Source organism: Bubalus bubalis, chromosome 16 (genome assembly GCF_019923935.1).
Source record: "Bubalus bubalis isolate 160015118507 breed Murrah chromosome 16, NDDB_SH_1, whole genome shotgun sequence".
Taxonomy (NCBI): Eukaryota; Metazoa; Chordata; class Mammalia; order Artiodactyla; family Bovidae; genus Bubalus; species Bubalus bubalis.
Window position 1 is genome coordinate 61,639,095 of NC_059172.1, and position 17,474 is coordinate 61,656,568.

General features: G+C 52.9%; 1 protein-coding gene across 26 annotated transcripts in view; it reads right to left on the reverse strand.

The window, feature by feature from the left end:
• Window positions 1–861: 861 nt before the first annotated feature.
• NCAM1 (neural cell adhesion molecule 1) overlaps window positions 862–17,474 on the reverse strand; it is a 365,823-nt gene continuing 349,210 nt past the window's right edge. For 14 of the 26 annotated variants that reach the window (XM_006072486.4, XM_025266884.3, XM_044929744.2 and 11 more), the window contains 4 exons: window positions 7,509–7,716; window positions 5,798–5,914; window positions 4,019–4,819; window positions 862–2,602 (listed from right to left, as the gene is read on the reverse strand). In XM_006072486.4, the coding sequence (XP_006072548.1) occupies window positions 2,491–2,602; window positions 4,019–4,819; window positions 5,798–5,914; window positions 7,509–7,716 (1,238 nt within the window). In that variant the 3' untranslated portion in view covers window positions 862–2,490. Of the gene's footprint in view, window positions 2,603–4,018; window positions 4,820–5,797; window positions 5,915–7,508; window positions 7,717–13,302; window positions 15,635–17,474 lie in introns of those variants that run through there. The other 12 variants (XM_006072494.4, XM_025266889.3, XM_025266888.3 and 9 more) reach the window with 2 other exon arrangements.

Below are 17,474 nucleotides of genomic sequence, written 5' to 3' on the forward strand. Positions count from 1 at the left end.
CACGCATGCAGAGACAAATCTACGTGTGACGGGAGAGAGGCAGAACAAAAGGATGGCAGAGTTTGGGGTTCCAGCAGAGCCGGGGTCTGGGGAGGGGGCGGGGAGTCAGCTGCCCTGGGCCAGGTTATCTGAGGTCGACCATACCTCTTTCTCTTCCTAACCATCAGAACCCAAATCGGTTTACTTGAGCACAACCCCTTGAAGTGAGATGCACTGTCTCAGTGAGGTCTAGTGTGGGCTTGGCCGAGGTGGTCTAAGCCATTACCATCCCAAGATGAGGAATCGGTTCCATTGACAACCTGGGGAACCAGAGGAGCCCACCGCTCCCCGCTGGGTCCTCCCTTCTGTCTCAGACGCCCAGGAGCTCCCGTCTGCTGCGTGCTCTAACCACTGTTGCCACCTGGCTCGGTCCTGGGGGCCTGTGCATGCGAACCCTAGGTTTGTGCAAGCCCCAAGGTCAAAGGGCCAGACCTGTGTAGACCCGGATCCTCCATTTCCATCCCCAGGAGCTGAGAAAATGCAAAATAACCCCACACTGAGCAAATGACAAGACCATTATTTTTCACAGTTTGAAATAATCTAGCGTAAGCGCCACTGACCAGACTGCAGAAGTGTCAGAACTCGGGGGAGTGTGGCCCACAGAACGGACGCAGAGGGAGTCCTGCCACCCTAACCTCTGGCTACTTTCTCTGTACCTTGGGAAAGGTGCCCGCAGAGTGCTCATTTCTGTTGACTTAGCATCATCTTCATCATCATCATCGTTTCTATTTCATTCTTTGTTTAAAGGCTTCAATTCCTTTTAAGAGTTATTTTTTGTTTCCTGAATGTTTTTTTTTTTTTTTCTGAACTATCTGCTATACCTTCCACAACCAAACTATGTTGAAGTTTTATTTCAATACTATGACAAAAACACGTTTCACACTAAAATATTCACGCATCCACAGTGTACAAGCTTGCAGTTCTAAAGTAGAATGAGGAAAAAAAAAAGCAAAATTTCTATACAAAGGGCTGGCTTTTCCCTTCTCCCCCCTCCCATCCCCCTTAAAGTTTCTGTATTTTTTTTTCCCCCACTTGGTTTCCAATCCAGGAAAAGTTGTCTTATGACTCCAGACAGCAGGTTGGTGTTTTTTGTTTTTTTTTCCCTTTTGTTTCTACAAATGCTGCCTAAGTGAACAGAAGGCTGATGTTATTTTACTTCAACAGATTTCCAAAAAAAGACACTAATTCCCTGAAGCACACATGCTCTTCCGCTCAAATCTAGATTCTGGGCTCAAAAGGAAATTGTATGTATATATTTTATTTGGCTTTCTACAAAAAAGGGGATGTTTGGGGTAAAAATGTGTGTTCACCAAGACCAGCCCCAACTATACAATCTTCTCTGCTTCATTCAACAAAGCCTAAGAGTCCTTCAAAAGGAAGGGTGGGGACGCCTGGGGAGCAGATCCTTTTCACAGATACAGGCAGGTGGTCGCTAATCAGAAGTGGTCTAACCCCCAAGGAAACAAACAAACAAGCAAACGGAACCGAAAACCCGAAAGCAAAACCATTCCAGAACGAGATGGATTTTCACCTGAGTCGCACACAGGCAAAAAATTTCAAATCAGATGGTGCGGGGAAGAGCCACTGTAAACAATTAGATTTTGTAAAGTTGTCCTGGGAGGATCCTACATCTCTAGGCAGTATTTGTAACTTAAAAAAAAAAAAAGGCAGCTATTTTACATGGACATCGAAACACAACTGAAGTCAAACATTTGTCAACTTGTAAACACTGGAAAGCAAAGTTGGCAGAAAGAAAAAAAAAAAAAAGAAGGAGAAAGAAAAGGAAGAGAAAAGAAATCCGAATACTGCAAATTGAGATCTACCCCCAGAAGCTGCATTTGGCATTCTTCCTACAAAACAAGAGTCTATGTGGGAATTGAATTCAGCTAGGAAGGGCGACACACTTTGCATACTGAACAAATACAAAGTGAACAGAAATTATAACTTATTTATGAGGTTTCACAGAGTCCAAACTCGACTGAAAGTAGAAAAATAAACTTGGACTTTGTTCATTCGGTTAGTCTTAGCGTCTGGAAGTTACTTCTCTGAACCCGGTCTGTGCCGGTTCGGCAACACCAAAATCCTGAACCTAGATTCTTTTTTTTCTTCTGAGCTTCCTAGATTCTTAATTTGGGGTCCTTTTGTTCGATTTTTAAATGGTTTCAGGGAACCGAGTGTCCTAGTTTGGCTGTGGGTTTCACGTTTTTGTCTCATTTTCTTACAAGTGAGTGTGCAACAAAGGAACCCTTTCTATAAATCTACAAAAAGGAGATCCCATGTTGATCTGCTTAGCTTTTTTTTTTTAAAGGCAAAAGACACTAGAGGAATGAGATGTGTGTGTGTGTGTGCGTGTGTGCATGTGTGTGTGTGTGTGTGTGTGATATTGGAGATGCTCTGGTGAAGCTGTTGTGTCACTTTATATTTTGATCTTTGCTGGTGTCTCGTCACCCATCACGCTTTGCTCTCATTCTCCTTTATTTGTGTGGCATCGTTGGGGACCGTCTGGACTTCGGCTGGCGCTGGCTTTGTTTCTGTCTCCGGCTTTGCTTCTACGGGACCCTTCCTGCGGAGAATCGGGAAAACAGCATTGAGATCATGGTCCGCCGTAACCCACCCTCCAGCCAGTCCCTCAAAGGAGCACTGGACTCCAACTTCAGCTGCATCTCTGGATCACCTGGAGTCTCTGAAAATCACTGACCCTGGGCCGTGTCCTCAGAAATCCTGATCTCCTGGGTCAGAACGTGGTGACTTTTAAAAGCACCCAAGTGGTTCTAGATGTGCAGCCAAAGCGGAGAGCCGCTGAAGCAGAGGAAGGTGCCCTTCTAGCCCTGATCTGATGTTGGGGGGCGGGGGGGCTTCAGCTTTACCTGGAGTGTGGAAGTGTTTCGGGAGCAGCCTCCCCTCACCCTGCATGGCTGCAGCAGCAGCAGCTGCCCAGCTTGATCTAAATGATGTGTGTGTCAGGCTCCCTGGAACCGATTCCAGGGGACCCTCTGCAAACGGCGCTTGCCTGTCCACACTCCCACCACTCAGTGCTCTGCCTTTCCTGGTGATGCCTCTGATGCTCTTTGTTACCACGGCAGTTTCCCATGGGAGTCTGGTGAGAGGCTGGAGTGGGCTGCCAGGCTCCAGGGGAGCTGAGTGCGGTTGGGTGGGCAGGGCCATCCTTTTATTTCCCGAAAGACTCAGGGTTCCCCCTGAGTCTCTGGGTGGCAGCACTCCAGCTTATCTGGGTGCAGCCAAGGAGCCTCTATAAAAACCTCCATCTGACTCAGTCACTCTTGGCCTCAGTCAGTCCCAGGAGTGAGAAGCTGGTCTAAGGATGCACGAGAGAAGGCTCAGACTCCAGGCCCAGCTGGCGTCCCTACATTTTGGCCTCACATTTAAGAAACCTGTACGCTGAAGGACACGGTCTTGAACTTGGGAAACCCAGCCCTCATTCAGGGCTTGGGAGCTTGAGTCTCCCCAGTCACTCGGGGCAGAAGCAGGTGGGTGTGTGGGCGTCCAGGCTGGGGTGTCTCGGGGGCTTCTGGATCAGATCCTACCCACCCCCCACAAGCCTTGGGGTCTGCCTCTTCACTCCCTGCACCACTGTGCCATGCTGGTGGGGACTCGGCTTTGGCCCTGGATGACACCCTGCCCGTGGGCCCTAGGGTGGCCAATGAGGGCACCTTGGCCTCCTTAGCTCACTTCCCAAGCTATGCTCATCAGTGACCCAAATGCAAGGGCTCCTCCAGGGACAAGAGATACCACTGCTAGGACGATAAGGATCAAACGTAATTAACACGGCCTAATTAGTAAGCAGGCGGCTGCCTGCCTGTCCCCCGCTCTCTGCCTTGGCCCAGCCCCTGGCTGACAGTCGCCTCCGAGAAGCCCTGGATGAGGCTGAAGACACATCTAACAGGGAGGACATAGCACAGCACAGACGCACACCACCACGGGACACCACCCGACGACAGCGGACAGAGAGAGGCCGTACTCGGTCTTGGCTGGTGCAGGCGGAAGAGAGCCGTCGGCCGTGGAAGGAGCAAGCTCAGAGGCTTGTCCACTGGCCCCAGCGGCGGGAGCAGGAGAGCCCAGGGCTGCAAAAACATCCTTGGCAAGGTCAATATCTGGGGTCTTGAAGTTCCCTTCGTCCATTTTAAAGTCCTCGCCCTGGGCAGGGTTTGTGGTGCTGACGGAGGCCGCCTCGCTCTTCGGGCTGGCGAGGGCCCGGGCGGCCTCGGGTGGGCTCTTCGAGGCGCCGGGCTGGGTGGGCTCGGGGTCCGGACCTTTGGTGCCGGGAGCCTCCTGCTTGGCCTGGGGGGCTTCCGGGGCAGGGGCCGTCGGGGCTGCTGCCAGAGGACTGGCTGCCGACGGGGAGGCGGCCTTGCTGGCTGGAGGGGCCTTGGGGGCCTCGCCCGCGCTGGCCGGGGTGCTGGGGCTGAGCACGGCCCCCTGGTTGGCCAGGACGCTAGAGGACAGGTTGTTGGCGGCCGGGGCTGAGGCCGGAGGGTCGCTCAGGTCAACGAGGGGGGCAACCTTGGGGGCTGGGGCCGGGGCCGGGGAGGCGGCAGTGACGCCGGTCCCCTTGGACGGGGTGGCCTGGCCGGCGGGCACAGAGTTTGACTCAGGGGTGGCCGCGACCGGGGGGGCGATACTGGAGGTCAGGGTGGTGGTCTCACTGGTGGGGCTGTTCTGAGCAGTGGCAAAGGTTTCGGTGATAGTGTCAGAGTTAGCGGTGACGGTGGTGACAGAAGGCAGCATGTCCTCCACAGTGGCTGTGGTGTCAGCAGGCAGCCTGCGGGGAGGACAGGAAGTAGAAGAGATAGACGATGAAGCTGAGACAGACGGAGAAGCCAAGAGAGGGCGGAGGCCAGGAGGGGGCCGAGGGCGGGCATGCGGGGACGCACAGGCAGGACACAGGCCCACAGAGAAAGGAGGACGCGGGAGGCAGCACACGCCCAGGCGGGCAGAAGAGGAGGACACAGGAGACGACAGAGAACGTGGACCTGGCGGGGGCCTCTCGCCTTCCTCCCTGCCGCCTGCCTGGGGCTCCCTTTCCCTAACATCTGCGGCGGGCCTTTCAGAGCCCTGTTCACAACTCGACCCGGGGAGAGGCCAGCTGAGCTCAGCGTCCACCACTGCAGGCATCCGAGGTCCCTGGGGAATCGGCTCCAGCTGCCCCACAGACAGGGGCTCCACGTGGCCCCTCAGGGCTGGGGCGCTGTCCAGCCAGAGATTCTGCGCTTCCATCAAACTCCATTCCCTTCAAACCCATGGTACCCACGACAGCCTGGCATTCCTGACACCCAAAGCTGGATGTGCCTTCTGACTGATGGTCCTCAAGGCTTAAGAGACCAGGAGGGCCAGGCTTTACCAGGTCCCCAGCTTCCCTCACCCTTTTAGGAAGAAATGCAGAAAACCCTAAAATTCTTGGAAATCCTAAACAGAATCTAAGCTCTCTCAGTGATGTTTTGTCTCCTTGAGTCATTTCCGGGGTGTGTGTGTGTGAGTGTTTGTGTGTGTGTTTGTGTGACCTGGGCCCAGGGTCTAGGGATCCCACTGATGCACAGAGCTCTTTAAAAGGTCACCCACAGTCTCCCAGATAGGACCACGAATGCCTCCTCTCTGAGGAGAGTGGGGTCAGGCATTCCTGGCCCAGGACTCCAGAATTCTGGCCGGTGATGCCGGGCCTGGAGCCGCGGGTGGGAAGCACGGAGGTGTGGGTAGGGTGCTGCGGTGGGTGTGGGGTTGTGCCAGGGAGGGGCCCACGTACTCGGGCTCCGTCAGCGGTGTGGTCTCGTTCGGCTCTGTGTGTTTCCCTCCGTCGTGATTCGGGGTCCGCTCCTCCTCCGTTCGCACCTCCACGATAGGCTCCTTGGACTCGTCTTTCCTGTGGAGAGAGCTCCGCTGGTTCCATCCCGGGTAGCTGGGGGAGGCAGGGGGCTCCCAGGGAAGCCAGCCACACTCAGGTACCTGCGCCCAGCCCCAGGCTGGCGGGGGCGCGGTGCATCCAGAGCCAGAGCCCAGTGCTGGATCTCAGCCCCCATTCCTGCCAGCTGTGTGACCCTGAGCACCTCATTTGCTCACCCCTGCCTGTGTCCTCACCTGTAAAATGGGGCCAGTAACAGTCTCCACTTGCCTAGATGTTATGGACATTAACTGAAACAATGAATATAAAGTACTGAGGAAAGCACCTGGCACAGATTAGTGCTGAAGTCATCCACGTGTGTATACACGGTAAATATGTGTGTATATGCATACCTATGTGTACATGTAAGAATGAACATGTATATCATGTACGTACACATGTAAGTATATATAAGTATACACAAGTTTATGATGCATGTATATATATAAGTATGTGATATTTATGTATATATATCAAGTACAAATGTACATGAACACCTGAGTATATACATGTATATGATATATATACGTGTATGTATATGTAAGTTTGCACACATACCTGTATATGTGTAAGTATATGTAACATGCACATATATGTATATGTAAGTATGTACATGAATATGATATATGTATAAGAACATGTACATGTAAGTGCACACATGTATACATATGTGTGTCTACCTATATGGACTTCCCTGGTGGCACAATGGTAAAGAATGCCCCTGCCAATGCAAGAGACTCGGGTTCAATCCCTGGGTTGGTAAGATCCCCTGAAGAAGGGAATGGCAACCCACTCCAGTGTTCTTGCCTGGAGAATCCCCCACAGAGGAGCCTGGCGGGCCACAGTCCATTGGGTCGCAAAATAGTTGGACATGACTCAACTTCCTAAGAGACTAAACAACAACAATGTATGCATAAATGATGCATGTACACGCACATACTATATGCACACATACGTGACACACGTATATGTAAGTACAAACACACGTGTATAAGCATGTATATGATGCGTGTAAAACTATATGTATATGTACACGTACGTGTATACACAGTGCCTGGCATGGGGTGGTGCTAACGACCTATTTCCTTGCTCTGTCCCTTCTGGCCTTGCTGCGGCTCAGCCCCGCCTGACGACAGTCTGTGAAGGTTCCTCTATTTGGCTCAGGATCTGTTTCTCCAGAGATGCAGGAGCACAGCTTCTGTCTGGGCCGTCCTCCAGGAGGACAGGCGTCCTCATCTGTTTTGCTCACTGTGCCCCTAGCACTTGGCGGTGCCATGCCCATAGCAGCTGCTGCTCCGGGAGTATCTGGTGAGTGACGGAGGCATGCACGGCGGCAAGGCAAGCGGGTCTCTCCATGGCAGCTCCCCTCCAGGCTAGGCTCTGACCACACCTCTCTTTTTGACCTTACATAGGGAATTTCTATGAGATTCTAGATGTGAGATTGGGTTCAGGTGTCTGCTTTTAACATTTCTCTAAGCCTCGCTTCCCTTGGGGTTTGCAATGGGAAGGCTGAGGTGGCTCCCTGATTGGGGCCCGGGCCTGGGTGCTTAGCAGTGGGGGGTGGGTTTGCACTCACGAGAAGGCAGCTTTGCCCTCCTCCATGTCCTTGCCCTTGGCTCCGGGCCCGGCTTTGCCACACAGGTTGACGGCAATGCACATGAGCAGGCCACACTTGTTCAGGAAGTAGCAGGTGACGTCCACGGCCACCAGGAGCAGGACGAAGGTCACGACGAGGATGCCCACGATGGCGCCAGTGCTCAGGCCCGAGGTGGGGCTGCCGTTGGCTTGGGTGGGAGGGAGAGAGGGATGGGGGTGGTTAGTACCTGGAGATGCAAACCCGGACCTGCCGAGCAACAGCCCTGGGTGTGGGGTAGAGCCCACGGGACTGCCGTGGCATTTGTGTCCAGAGTGCCACCGACCCTGGGCCTTTTGGGGTTGAGACATCAGGGTTTCTTCCTATCTTAAAGACAGAGGAATGGCAGCCTGCTCTCACAGATCAGGGGATGGGGCACAAGGCAGCCACCAGCCAGGACAGGGGCCCAGACTGGCACCACGTCTCCACCTCTGCTCTCAGCCCACACTTGGCTGGTCTCCCTGGGAGCCCTGGGAGCTGCCAGGGACGGGGTCCCAGATAGGGGAAGAGGGTCTCAGATGGGGGAGCAGAGGGTCCCCAGGGCTCCCTTTGGGCTGTGGGGATATCTTCCTGCTCTTTAGGAACTGCTCCAGAGGATCTGGACTTTGGACCACACCTTCCTTCACTGCACTAGGAAGATGAATGAAGCCCACCTGCTCTGGAGACATGGGGGTCTCCCCAGGCCCACTGGGCAAGGTAGAAGGTCTGGGAATACTCACCATCTGGGAGCCAGGCCCGCTTGGATTTGACTTCTGGAAACCCAGCAGACTCACACAGAGATACACTCCCGCAACGGCTGGCTCACTCACACAGGACAAACGCACCCTCTAACATTCGAGCAATGCCCAGCATCCCTGCTCTGGCTGGACCCACTCGAATGACCACCTCTGTGTCTTACTCCCTGGTGTCCCCCTAGAATTGTCCAGGGCCTTGGGCTACTCGCGGTATGGCAGAAGGACCCCAGGCTCAGCTCCACAGCGTGCCCTCGCGGTTCGTGCTAGGTGGCTGCGGTTAACCCCGGATTGCCTGGTGGTTCCCAACAGCTTCAGAAAGGCAGAGGCTATGCTGGGGGGAAGAAGGACCCATGCAGAGCTCTGTGGAAGCCAGTGTGGCACCATGACCTCAGACTGAAAAGTCTGTTTCATTTTCCTCTCCTGGGAGGGCAGGGTTCCACAAAGACAGCAGCGTCATCCCACCACCAGACCTTGTCTGAAGCTTCCCGTGTCCTCCACACCCACTGGGATGACCCGTCTGCGGACCAGAGGCAGGGACTGTGGCCAACACGACCCGGGTCTCCCTGAGCCTTTGCCTGGGGGGCTGCTGGCCACATCACACGCCAGTTCACGGAAGGAACAGGTAACCCAGGTGACAGAGATGGAACACATCCTCTTTCTGCATGTGGTCTGTGTACCTGTGCCCTAGAGCCCTGCTCAGGCACGGTGGGGCTCCTTCAACAGCTGTCCCATTCTGATGGTCCTTATTTCTAACTTCAATTCAGGGTCTGGGCCACCGGCCAGCAGTAAGAGACAACCACTCACAACCTAATTTCTACACCAGAGGAGCTGCCTAGGATCTTGAATATTTTGACTCCTTTGCTTCCCAGGTCCTTGCTAGGCTCTCCCACTGGCCCCTTTCAACCCTGCACTGAAGACACGGCCTGTTTCTCAAGAAGACCCGAGTCTGGTGACCGGCTCCATGCTCAGGGCACTGGTTCTGGTCACTCTGTCTCTAGGCTTCGGCAACAGGAAATCGACCAAGGGTCCCTACGGTCAGCTAGAGCTGATCTCCCCAGCACCACACCATCCACTCTCTCTATCCAAGGTGCTCACACATCCACACACAAAAGAAAAGAAACAGCGATGCAGGCCTTCCTGGCCTTCAGAATCCCAAAGCTGCTTCCCCGAACAAGAAGAAATACGGCCTTGGGTTTCCTCCCCATCCCGTGACTCAGGGCCGGAGGCCACTGTGGTCTCCTGACTTCCATACCCAATAGGTGTTAACTGTCTACTTCCTGCAGAAGGAGCCTAAGGTATTACTGAGGGGAAAGAATGTCTGTACTTTTGGACTCAAAGGCCCTAACACCATGTTCTGAGGTTGATACATAAATATAGTTTTTAGGGGACTAGTCACGTCTCTAAGGAAGGAAAACAAACCACCGCAAAGTGGTCTGTGTGGGAGAGACAGCCATTATCCACCCATGCCCTGGGCTCAGCAGACCCTTTGGAGGGCTGCATGGCTTGGAAGGCCAAGGCTAACATCACGAGACATCTGGGGAAGGGCCAGGAGGGCTATAAGACTGATAGAAAACAGAATTGCTTTCCCTGGTCTAAAAGGTCCCACACATGCAGTAGATGCTCCCACACCTCTGACCGTCATAAGTCAGGGCACTCTCCACCCATATTTACCACATTATTCTGTTTTATTCCCTTCTTGACTTTCCAGGTGACTTGGTGGTAAGGGATCTGCCTGCAACTCAGGAGATGTGGGTTTAACCCCTGGGTCGGGAAGATTCCCCTGGAGAAGGAAATGGCAACCTGCTCCAGTATTCTTGCCTGGAAAATCCCATGAACAGAGGAGCCTGGAGGGCTACAGTCCATGGGGTCACAGAAAGTTTCAGACACAGTGACTAAACAATTTAGCAACTAAACAATTCCCTTCTTACTACTATTTCCATCTGCCATTTTCTGTTCACTGACATGAACAGCATTTTTTTTTTTTTTTTTTTTTGCCACACCATGCAGCATGCAGAATCCTGGTTCCTTGACCAAGGATTGAACCCACACCCCTTGCAGTGGAAGTGCTGAGTCTTAACCACTGGACAACAAGGGAAATTCCCATTGATACGCTTTTTGGTTGGCTGCCCCACCCTCTTGAATATCCTAGCAGGCATATTTGTCTCTACCTCTTGTCTCCCCAGCAAGTAACACAACTCAACTTACAAGAAATATTTACAGAATATTTGCCGCACAAATGAGCAGTGTTTAGCCTTGGAGATGAGAACTCTGCCTCCAAATACTTAAAGATATGTCATGAGAGGGGAGAGGCAGTCTCAACCAGGGTCCCCAGTGGATGGAAACTAAGGGGGTGGCAGGCAAACTTCAGCTCAGATGAAAAAAAAACAAACTAGCAAATAAGAGCTCTTTAGACGTGGTGTGCGCTGCCTTGGAAGATGAGCTCCCCACTGCCAGAGGCATTAAGCAAAGGCTGGAAAATCCCCTGGTCAGGATGCTATAATGCTCTGGCTGAGGTTCCCGCACTGGGCAGGGCCTGGGATAGAGGATGTTATCAAGCCCTCTTTAACTCGAAGAGCCAGTCATTGCATGTTAGATGTCCTACAGTCCCCAGCAAAGGACGCTGCTCCTGCTAAGTTGCTTCAGTTGTGTCCGACTCTTTGGGACCCCATGGACTGTAGCTTGCCAAGCTCCTCTGTCCAGGGGGATTCTTCAGCAAGAATCCTGGAGTGGGTTGCCAAGACCTCCTCCAGGGGATCTTCCCCACCCAGGGATCAAACCTGCGTCTCTTATGTTTCCTGCATCGGCAGGTGGGCTCTTTATCACTAGAGCCACCTGGGAAGGCCCCCAGCACAGGATATAGGTTCTCTAATGTCCATCTCCTCCACAGTGTGCACCAAGCGGGACTTTTCCCTGTAAGACCGAAACACTCAGTAGGTCCCATCTTTATTCACAGATTCTTGTGATTTTTATCTCTAGTTGAAAAATAAATACCTTTTAGCATAATGTTTCCCCACTTGCAGCAGAATTCCTGCGATGCTTTGTGAAGAATTCAGATTTGGGGGTTCCCCGATTCTAGGAAATTAGAATCTCTGGGGTGAGGCTCAGGCTCAGGATTTGATCAAGCATCCCAGTGATTCTTATGCAATTAAGAGTTTGCTGCTGCTGCTAAGTCGCTTCAGTCATGTCCGACTCTGTGCGACCCCACAGACGGCAGCCCACCAGGCTCTGCCATCCCTGGGATTCTCCAGGCAAGAACACTGGAGTGGGTTGCCACTTCCTTCTCCAATGCATGAAAGTGAAAAGTGAAAGTGAAGTCACTCAGTCGTGTCCGACTCTTAGCGACCCCACGGACTGCAGCCTTCCAGGCTCCTCCGTCCATGGGATTTTCCAGGCAAGAGTACTGGAGTGGGGTGCCATTGCCTTCTCCTTAAGAGTTTGAGGACCACTGTTTTCTAGGTCTTTCTCATCCTTGCATTACAATGAGTAACAGTTGTTCCTATGACTCGCCACTCAAGGATGAGCTGTGTAATCTTACCTGGTAACCTTAACATTACTGATGTATTTGAAGGATGGAAAGAGAGCAAAGACTTATCCCCAAGGGATCACTCACTTTACCAATAAGGATCTAGACTTACAGGGGAAGTGAGGTGCCCCTCAAGCTAAAGAAAGGGTATGTGGTGCTTTTACAAAAAAACGTTAAAGGACACTTTTTTGTTGTTTTAGTCACTAAGTTGTGTCTGACTGTTTTCAACCCCATGGACTACAGCCTGCCAGGTTCCTCTGTCCATGGGATTTCCCAGACGAGAATATTGGAGTGAGTTGCCTTGCCTTACTCCAGGGGATTTTCCCACCCCAGGGATGGACCCCGAGTCTCTTACGAGAATCTCCTGCACTGGCAGGTGGAATATTTACTACTGTGCAACCTGGCAAGCAAACAAAAGACAGACTGGGATGGAAATGAACGAGTATCCAAGTCAAGCCAACATTCATTACCTCTCGGTGGCCTTTACAGAATTGTTCAGTTCGGGAAACCAGAAGGACAAAGGTTATCGCCTACATATTGCTTAACATTTTACAAAAGGAAAAAGAAAACAACTTCTGAGGTCTCTGTGTGACCTTCCCCTGACCTCTCTACATATAAAGAGTGCCTCTTGGGAGCAATTTCTCCACAACCTCTGGGCTCTGAGCTGCCCTGAACCTTGAGGCTATGATCTGGGGCTGCTCAGCGTCTGTGGTTCCTGGCCTGGGGGGCGTCGGTACTGAGCAGGGACCTGGCTTGCCCAAGATTGAGACATCCAAGTGCCTACGCTCTTAAATGCCGCAAGATGAGAAGGCAGTCTCAGCCCTGGCAGATGACCCGGGGCCGCAGTCACTGCGCCCCAGAACAGCAGCGCAGCAAGATGTGCCCGTCTCCCTCCTCTGACTCTTGGGACCATTAAGCTGAGGTTCCGGTTCACTCCTGACCCCCTTACTTTTCTGCTTGTTCCTTCCCGAAGTCTGCTGAGCAGATGGCTAGGTCTCTGGGCTTTCAGGAGGCATCCAACTAAGTGTGATTATAAACAGAGTAGGGTCTGCAAATGAGCACCTTCTCTCTGATTCTCTCTGTCACCAGGTCACTCTGTGCAGCCTTTGATATGAAGTTGTAAAGGGAGCCGTGAAATCGGGAGAACATGCAACAGAGTTGTGTATCTGGTGGCCCAGAGCATGCCTCTGACCCCAACCTGACCTTCTCGGCTCTGCAAGGACACTTCCCCTCCCCCATCTCCTGGGGGAACGTGCAAGGAGGCACGACCCCACACAGCAGCTCTGACTTAGGAGAGCTAAGAGAACCAAGCAGGGAAAAGCGGCTCCAGAGGCTAGACCTCCACTCAATGGGCTGCAAGTCTGGGTGCCATTTAAAGGGTCCTCTGGGGATCAAAGTAATCCGTGGGGCCCTGTGAATGGAGGCGAAGGACTTTGGCAGGATACACCATTATCAAATAAAATCCAAACACGCTGGTGAGTTCACATGAACTGTTATTTCCTTTAATAATGCAAAGGTGTAAACTTCATCAAGGCCTTGCTGATTATCTGCACAACAATGTTAGCATTCTTATTAGTAGAAAAACGTGATCCAAACCTGCCGTATAAATACTCCGAAAATGAGCAGAAAAGCCCTGTGGCGTGTGGAACGTGGGCAGCGCTGAGCCAGGGCAGGGGTGGCTGAGCAGGGTGGCGAGCGCACCCTCCTGCAGAGGGAGCTGTCTCAGGGACTGGGGGCCGCAGCCACCATGATAGGGGGGTGTGCCCAAATGCTGCCCACCCCCCGAAGGGCATTCCTTACAAACCAGGGGCCTGTCTGAATGGGCCCAACTCAGGGACCCCAGAGTTGCTTCAGTTGGGGTCTGCCTGGCCCAGAATGAGCTGAGGGAACAGGTTCATGGACGTCAAGCTCTCCCACACTTTGGGCCCGATTCCTGCAGTCCCTTCAGAAACACTGGCTTGAGCCCTCGCCTACGGGACTGGGATGGGCCCTCCTGGGCGAATATGTGACTTTCGCCCAAGATGATATCAAGAGCGGGAGCCAGCGATGGGTCACTGTGCGAGGACCATCTCGTCCTCCTTTGCCCTCGGTATGGCACTGGGATTCTATGCTGAGCCCGGAGGCACGCGTGCCTCTTTGAAATCCTCTCCTTGTATCTAAGAGCCGTGTCTGCTCCTGCTGCCCCGGTGGGGCTGGAGGTGGAGGACCCCGGGGGGAGAGGTTTGTGGTGGGGCTGCAGGCCGATGGGGCTGGGGCAAGAGGCATTGCCTGGCCTCGCTGATGGACAGTGTGGGGCCTCTGGTGTCTGCACGTGACCCTCTAAACTGCCAGTGCCGAGGACACGGGCCTGTTTGTGCCCAGGGACTTGGGCAGCGTCACCCCGAAGATCATAGGATCACAGTTGGTTTCCCAAAGGGAAAGGCTAGTCTTCGAACGTTAAAAAACAACAACAGAACTAAAAAATAAAGGAACCAAACAGAACAAAAATCAAACTTCTGTGGAGATGCTCAGAGATGAGATACGTGGAATGGTATGTGACCACAAGAAGGACCCCTGAGCACAGACACTGATGCTACTGAACAGGAATCTCCACGGGAACTGTAACAAACACACCCCACTTCCTCTCGTGGGCATGTGGGGGACGGGGTGTACCCCCGACAACAGAGGAGCAGCTGGCTTCCATCAAAATTTGAAACACGTCACTGAGGCCACTGACAGATGGGGTGGTGGTGGGGGGTGGGCTTAGGGACACTCTGGAAATGGGGCAGGCTGGCTGAGTTCTGATTCATCGACGCTCAGAGCTGGCCCCGCCTTTGGCTCTGCTGAGCGTGTGTGGGGAGGGCGTGCGACTCAGGCCAGGCTCACAGCAGATGCTTCCGACCTGGGGGACTGCCGCTTAGGCGATAGGGTGGGTCACAGTTGGACCACATCCGCCGAGACATGAGGTCCATGGCTGATCTTTAGCCAGGCAGCAGGAGTTACCCCGAATGGGAGACACGACCCTCCAGAGCCCACAGGTGTTGGGCACGTCCTCAACAGCGTCGGGTGCTGGTTATACTACCAGGACCAAAGTGCCTCCCAGAATGTGGGATCAGCCCAGAAAATACCTGATTAAATCGGAGTTCTTCCGCTGTCTGGGCAACACGGCGACTGAACTGTGCCCATCTGGCCAGCAAAATGCTCTGGTGGATTGCAGTGGGCTTACCATGGGCACTGAATGCAAGCAAAGCCAGCTACTTACTGCAGGGCAGAGGAGGCACACGGGGTTAGAGGGGGGACGCGGGGTGGTTTTATCTGATGCAAGCTTTAGAGGGTACCTAGAAACCTTCCTCTGCTACGTCATCTTCAGGTAAGAACCAAAAATGCGACCAGTAGCAGCTGTGTAAAGACTTGTCTGTAAGTTTTTACAGACAAGGTTTTTACGTGTAAAAACCTAGCGTCATGGTTTTTATACATACAGGGTCTAAAGAAAAGAGCTCCCAATATTTTTATACTCTACGAAGAAAAGGGGCAAACTTCGTATGAAGTGGCTCAAATGTATCTGTGGGTGGGAATAATATGTCTGGAGGTCCAGCTTGTTTCCAACTGCCAAACCTTCCTCTTCCACAGAGAGCTTGCTGGCGTGGCCGTGGCAGTCCTGACAGATTCTTCCAAAGGGGGGGCACTCATCATTCTCATAGGAACTGAGCTTTTTAAGCAAATTTAAATTTTTGTGTGTGTGTGTTCAAGTTCCTAACAGAGCAAGAGAAGAGTCACTGCAGAGAAAAGCAATGAGACAAAGGTGTAGGATGCAGAGGAGCCTCCCAAGGTCGCTGCAGGTGCCAAGCAATGGGTCCCCAGAGAGAATGTGGTTGTTTAAAAACAAATGTGGCAGTGGGGATGTCCCAGTGACGTCCAAGGTGGTATATGCGACGACAGACACAGGAAGGGGAGGGGGGAGGAGGAAAGAGGAGGAAGAGACAGAAACAGAGAAAAAAAAATAGATAAAAAGAAAAAAAAAATTAGGTCAAATACAGAGAACGCAAGAATCCAAGGTTAATTCAACTTCGTAAATTAAGCTGACAAAGGTTAGAGAACTGAGTTCAGTGCGGTATTATCACCATAAGGCCAGTTCCGCAGCTCAGCAAGGCCACAAGCAGCACAGCAGGGTGAATTCAGGGGTTAGGGGTCAGCGAGCAAATGAAATTCAAGTGAGAGAACAGAAGCCTCCACGGTCAAGTACAGGAGTCTGATTAGGAAAGTGTTACCTTTGATAAGGGAGGTCTCTAAGGTACGGTCAGGAGCCTTCAGGTCTCTAGAGCTTTTGACACGTGGGGACAGAGATGTATCTGATCACTGGTCTATGCGCAACAAACTGAACACAGGCTGACTTCTCAGCAAAACATCGGCCTCTTCTTCCTGCGGCACAAGCCCACCCCACGCCTGGCGGTCTTAAAGGGGATCTAGATCTGCGCCTCTCACCTCCAGTGCCCGCTGACCACAGAACTCCACCATCAACGTACATCTTTTAATTCAGAGGCTTTATCCGCAGGTCCCAGAGAAGAAGTCTTAACCAGGCAAGCTCTTGCTGAGACCTGTGCAGTAGAGCCTGGTGCCCCGGTGGGCGAGGTGAGCAGCCCCTCCTCCCCGTTAACTGGGCACCTGGGAGATTAGCCAGAAGGGCTCTGACCACTCCATGGGCAGGACTCCCCAGAATTTCTGTATCGAAACACAGTGGCCTCAACTTCTCCAACCCCAGGAGCTGATGCCGCTCGCAGTACCCCATCTGGGGACCCAGCATGTTGGAATCACCACCTACGGAGTCTTACCCGAGAAAGTAGATGCCAGCAGGGCTGTTTCACTGCAAAGGAATCACTCGGGTTTCTCACTCCCCCAGCTCCTAGATGCCCCATAAGAGCCGAGCGGATCTGGACACGCCCACCAGACTGTCGATATCAGGAAAAAACTGACCCAAGAATGCAGAGACAGAAAGGGCAGAGGACACACAGGCACCTCCGTTCGGACAGCCTGCGAATCAGTGAGCAGACCATTGCTTGCAGTTACGCCCAGATGCTGCGGCATCATCATTGACCACGTGGCCAGTGCCTGCAGAGACACGCCCGCCCTAGCCTGTGCTGAGGGTCTCCCTGCCAACACGGAGGGGAGGACCATGGATGCATCTCATCTATGGCCGCCAACTCCCTGGGGGCCTGCACACGTCTCTCAGACACACACACACACACTCATGCACGACCAACCATCCGGGAATCACACACTGATCTCATTTTGCGGCTGCTCGACTAACCCACTGCCACACACACAGCCCTGTGTCACTACTGTGACATGTCCCTTCTGGCCTCTCTCCCACTGGGATGAGCGATCATGACCACTGAGCTGAGAACTAGGGGGCAAGCACTCTGGACAGGACAGACATGATGGTGGCCAAATGAAGGCCACCAGGAGGTTGGGGCATCTTCCTATCACACCTGGATGCTGTAGAGAGTTTTTGGGGCTCCCTCTACTAAGCTGCAGTTGTATGTTCTATGCCCACCTCTCCTGCTTGTGGTCAGTATGTGGTTGGTCAGGAAAGCAGAGAGGGACGATGAAGACCTCTTTCTGCTCCATGGAATTTGGTCAATGAGGAGTCTGGCCATCAGCAGCAAGGCAGCTGGG